General features: G+C 45.8%; 2 protein-coding genes across 2 annotated transcripts in view; one reads left to right on the forward strand and one right to left on the reverse strand.

Annotated features, from left to right (window-relative positions):
* Positions 1-3044, reverse strand: part of SLC39A9 (solute carrier family 39 member 9) — a 56040-nt gene extending 52996 nt beyond the window's left edge. The window contains exon 1 of the mRNA XM_023517603.1: positions 2275-3044. The gene's annotated coding sequence lies outside the window, so the exon portion shown is untranslated. The remainder of the gene's footprint in view (positions 1-2274) is intronic.
* Positions 1-5538, forward strand: part of ERH (ERH, mRNA splicing and mitosis factor) — a 37345-nt gene that overhangs the window by 10998 nt on the left and 20809 nt on the right. The window contains exon 3 of the mRNA XM_003797364.3: positions 3457-3512. Within this exon, the coding sequence (XP_003797412.1) occupies positions 3510-3512 (3 nt within the window). The 5' untranslated portion in view covers positions 3457-3509. The remainder of the gene's footprint in view (positions 1-3456; positions 3513-5538) is intronic.

Genomic DNA, 5538 nt, shown 5'->3' on the forward strand with positions numbered 1-5538 from the left:
AGCTACCCAGGAGGCTGAGGCAAGAGGATCGCTTAAGCCCAAGAGTCTGAGGTTGCTGTGAACTGTGACGGCACAACAATCTACTGAGGGCAACACAGTGAGACTCTGTCTCAAAGAAATAAATAAACAAACAAACCCAAATCTCACAAATGTCAGTTCTAATTATGTCAATTCAATTCTAACATAGTTATAAGAAAATATGAGGCCAGGAAAAGTGGTTCACACTTATATCCTAGCACTCTGGGGGGCTGAGGCAAGCGGACTGCCTGAGCTCAGAGTTCAAGACCAGCCTGAGCAAGAGTGAGACCCTGCCTCTAAAACTAGCCAGGCGCTGTGGTGGATACCTGCAGTCAGTCCCAGCTAATTGGGAAGCTAAGGCAAGATCACTTGAGTCCAAGAGTTTGAGGTTCTGGTTATGTCAGGCTCACAAAATACTGAGCAGGCAGGTAACCCAAATGAGTGAAGGAGGCTTCCATTCCACAGGCTTAGGAGGAGTGACAATCAGGTTCTCCACCCCACTGTTGCCTTGAGGGAATATGGGCAAAAAGCAACAATAATAGTAAAATTAAAAATTCTGTTAATTGAACAAAATCAGTCTGCGGGCTGCATTTTGTACATGTGCCACGCTCCTTCACTGAAATGAAGAATGGCTAAGAACAGGTCTGAGTCGGGTGGCACCTGTAGCTCAGTGAGTAGGGCACCGGCCCCATACACCAAAGGTTTAAACCCGGCCCCAGCCAAACTGCAACAAAAAATAGCCAGGCGGATGCCTGTAGTCCCAGCTACTCGGGAGGCTGAGGCCAGAGAATCGTCTAAGCCCAAGAGCTGGAGGTTACTGTGAGCTGTGACGCCAGATCACTCTACTGAGGGTGACAAAGTGAGACTCTGTCTCTTAAAAAAAAAAAAAGGAAAACAATTCAAGCACTCTGGCTACATTACCTTTCCTTAACATGTGTTGCCACACTCCTCTTTCTTTCCCACCCACAGGCTACTTTCCTAACCAGTAATGCCTCATCTCCCTCAAGTTTCTTCAAGGCCTACTTCATACCTTATTTTTACCTTTTCTTTCTATGTCAGCCCATTCTATTCTCTTCTTTCCTTCGAAAGTACTTTCAGAACTAGTATTGAGGCTAGCTAGGTCCTATTTTTTTTTTACAGATGAACTCCAGAACAAACTAATGAATTCTGGTTTCCTCTGAATGTAGTTGCTTTCCCCTCTAAATCTTTGAGCACAATGTACTTTGTGAAATCTTATGTCTATCTAAAGAGCCTAACTGCATTTTCATCAAACAATGCTTTCATCTATCCTTCTTCACCCTTTGCTAATGTTTGTTCAAGGAACAACAACAATTAATCAAAGGCCTAAATATATATATTAAAATTCAGCAGGCAGGTAACCTCATCTTTAAGCAAAAAGATTTGAAAACTTCAGAATATCCATTCCAGTGATCTTTAAAAGGAAATGTGAATTAAGAACCTAATGTGGCTCGGCGCCTATAGCTCAACCGGCTAAGGCGCCAGCCACATACACCTAAGGTGGCGGGTTCGAATCCCCAGCCCGGACCCGCCAAACAACAATGATGGCTGCAACCAAAAAATAGCCGGGCGTTGTGGCGGGCGCCTGTGGTCCCAGCTACTTGGGAGGCAGAGGCAGGAGACTCGCTTGAGCCCAGGAGTTGGAGGTTGCTATGAGCTATAATGCCACGGCACTCTACCCAGGGGGACAGCTTGAGGCTCTGTCTCAAAAAAAAAAAAAAAAAAAAAAAAGAACCTAATGTGGCTTTATTTTTGTACATTCATCCTAGCACTGCCACCAAAACAAAACAAAATAAAACCTTTAGCTTTTCTCGGAAAAGTATGCTTGATTTTCTCGAAGAGAAGTTATATTGGTTTAAACTCACGGACAAGTAACATTTTCCAGTTTTTTTTTTTCCTGATAATAATCTGGAAACTTGATTTCTTGAAACCTCTGTGAATCAAAAGAAATGTTATGGTGCCTCTCTCCAGGAAAATTCAGAGCCCCAGATTCTAGCATGCAATTTTACAGGATTCACAATACTCCAGGATCTTCAGTGGAATATCCATTCAATCCAGGTTAAGAATTCTATTGCTGAATATGAGTTTGTTTCTCTCCTTACAAATTACTTATTTTTTAAATATAGTCTTCCTTAAAGAGATCTTTAGCTCTGAGTTTAACTAGGGAAACAGCTTTGCAACTATCACTATTTCCTAGCAGCCGTCCGGTCAGCTGACAGAAAATTGAGAATTTCTTACCTCTGAGAAATTAACAGCCAAGGGAATGATTCCAGCCACGTAACATCCCACCAACATAGCCAGAGATAGCAGACTAATGGAGATGAAATCATCCATTCTGATCTCCTTTATTCACCCTCCACCAGACTACAAATATCCAGTGGCTTCAAAAGGTGCTTCGATTCTCTAAACGCGTACGGTAGTTCCAAGAGAACAAGCGGGCTTTCCAATTCTTTTGGCCTCCCTACAGCAGGTTCGTTCACCAAGCACCTTCTCTCGAACGTACCTAGACACAGCCCGTTTTTGCTGCTATTAGCACCAGAGAAAACTTTCAGCAATCTTAGGTCCCAGCCCTGTAGTCTCAAATGCCAGTCACTGGATTCTCGTGGGTTAACAGAAACGGGAAAACTTAATGGGGAAAATGTGCGAATGAGCAATTTCTTCAACTGTTGTAATGAGGACGGCACAACGTCTCAGGCGGCAGAAGGAAAAGGAGGAAAACCCAAGCGAACCTGTAAGTTCTTTCCGTGCCCTGGTCTCCAACAGGCGGCCCCGCAGGTAATCCACGCCCCCAGGGCAAGGACCAGCCCACCAGTCCCGGCAAACTCCCCTCCAAGTCTAGGAAGGAACAAGGAGTCCTGCAGGCCTTTGACGATGGATCCTAGAGGTTCAGCAGCAAAGCTGATACAAAGCTGTCTCTGCCCTACACCCCGTGGTGCCCATGACACTCCACTCCGTCGGGCCTTGACCCACAGTCGCCAATACTATAGCTGCCATGGCCGCCAAGTGGCACCTCTTCATTACATCTACTTCCGGGTTATCTCACCACCACCCCTTTTGGAAGGAAACTTCCGGGTTACAACCGATCTATGGCCCGGGATGCTCACACTGCCGCCATTTTTGATAAGGGCTAATAAAAGATAAGTGTAGTCACCATCTATAATAATGATCTCTTTAATCATAGATCCAATAAGGAAATAATTAAAGACAGTGTCTTGGAAAAAATTGCTTTCTAAAGCTCCGAAAGGTTCTCTCACCTAGCTCACTGCCCTTACTCAAGATGGCTGAAACAGAGTTAGTAGCTGCTCTAGCTGCCGGAAGCAAGTGAGAGTCTATGATCCAAAAGGCTCTTCGCGTTGCGCACCCGGCGACTTCCGGTGGCTCCTCTCGCGGGGATTGGCTGTTGGCGGCGTTGCGGCTAAGCTCGTGTGGCGGCGGTGGTGTGGTCGGGGCTGCAGCGAAGAGAGTTTGGCGCCATGGTGAGAAAGGCCTCAGTGGCTATCCCAGCTCCCAGCCCCGTACATCTTCCTATCCTTCTCCCCATGCAGCGCGAGAGTGCTACTTCCCGCCCTTCCAGCTCGTAGGTCGGTCCTTCCCGCCGCGGAGACGCCGGGCCTGACTCTAGGCCCCGGAGCCCGGGTCCGCCCTCTGATTGCGCGCCCTCCTGACTGGAGCTAGGTGTTCGGTCAGCTTGACGGACGCGCGTTTTTTCCCGATTGCTACTAGATGGAGGGAGGCGTGGGGATTGTGCTCTTTTTTCCCTCCAAACGCTGTAGCCTGTTGTAGCAACAATGGCCAAGGGATGTCTAGCAGTCCTTTCCCGACGCTGACAGATGGAACTTACTATACCCGGCATGTGGTCCGGGAGGGGCCGTTTTGCTTGTAGCATGCTTTCTTAGCTATTTCCTTTTGTTTAACTGTGCTCTGCCTTCCCTCCACCCCTTGTGCCTTTTTCCCTCTTTTTTAGATCTTCCCCTCATTGGTGTTTTCTTTAGCTCTCAATTCTGTTTTTACCCTTATTTATATTCTTACGGAGCTGGAGGCTGAAAAAATAGGACCAGGTCAGAATCTGAGTCCCTTAAAAAATGTCCCGGGTCTTCCTAGTAAGAAGAAAATGACTGTAGTTCATTTGGGAGGTATTATGATCATTGAAAAATTGGTAACAGGAAAGCACTGCCCCTTAAAAATAACTATTTTGACCACAGTTTTTAAACTTTAGTCATGTTCTTAGTAGTTTTTAATCCTTGTGTTTAAACGATAAGTATTGGAAATAGTAAACTTTGCCTACAAGGTTCATTTTAAGACAAGATATTACGTATAAAAGGCAACGTGCCATGTAACCTTTTCCATATGTTACCCTTTCAAATAAATTAGTCTTTTAATGTGTATTAGAATAAGAGTAAAATCAATATAGTAGCAATTAGTATTGGTAGTGTATTGGGCAAGCTCTGTTGCAAGACTGCTGGTGTGGTTTCTATAAATTATTTTTTTTTCAACAAATGACCCAATGAAGCTGCTTTTTTTGGCTAACTTATAGAAACTAGATAACATCTAATATAATGGTTTCTGGCTTTTGATCACTGTTAAGGAAAGGCTCTGATTGCGTTCAGGACATTATAGGTGAGAGTAATCTTTCATCTCACACGCTCACATTTTTAGTCAAAATGATTTGGGTTTTTTTTTTTTTTTTTTTAAGACAGAGTCTCACTATGTCCCCCTCGGTAGAGTGCCGTGGCATCACAGCTCACAGCAACCTCAGACTCTTGGGCTTAGGCGATTCTCTTAAGTATCCCAAGTAGCTGGGACTACAGGCGCCCGCTGTAAAGCCTGGCTATTTTGTTGTTGTTGTTGTAGCTGTCATTGTTCTTTTTAGCTGGCCAGGCCAGGGCCAGGGCCAGGGGCAGGTTTGAACTGCCCTGCCGGACCTCCTGAGCTAGGGACACCCCCCCCCTTTTTTTTTTAAGACAGAGTCTCACTATGTCGCCCTCAGTAGAGTGCCTTGGCGTCACAGCTCATAGGAACCTCTAACTCTTGGGCTCGAGCAATTCTCTTGCGTCAGCCTCCCAAGTAGCTGGGACTACAGGCGCCCACTACAACGCCCGGCTATTTTTTGTTGCAATTGTCACTGTTGTTTAACTGGCTAGGGCGACTTCGAACCAGCCAGCCTGGATGTATGTGGCTGGTGCGGTAACCGCTGTGTTCCGGCTGGGGAGCCGGTTCTCTCTCTTTTTTTTTTTTTTTTTTTTGGAAACAGTGTTGCAGTTGCCCTAGGGTTGAGTGCTGTGGGCTCAAGTGATTTTCATGCTTCAGCCTCTCAAGTAGCTGGGACTACTGGCTCTAGCCACAAACATCTGGCTAATTTTAGAGATGGGGGTCTCGCTCAGACTGGTCTCAAACTCCTGAGCTCAGGAAATCCCCCCACCTTAGCCTCCTAGAGGGCTGGGATTATAGATGTGAACCTTGCGCCCCATCCTGTGATTCAGTTCTTTTTTTTTTTTTTTTTTT

This window comes from Otolemur garnettii, unplaced genomic scaffold (assembly GCF_000181295.1).
Source record: "Otolemur garnettii isolate 467f Iridium unplaced genomic scaffold, OtoGar3 scaffold00115, whole genome shotgun sequence".
NCBI classification, from domain to species: domain Eukaryota; kingdom Metazoa; phylum Chordata; class Mammalia; order Primates; family Galagidae; genus Otolemur; species Otolemur garnettii.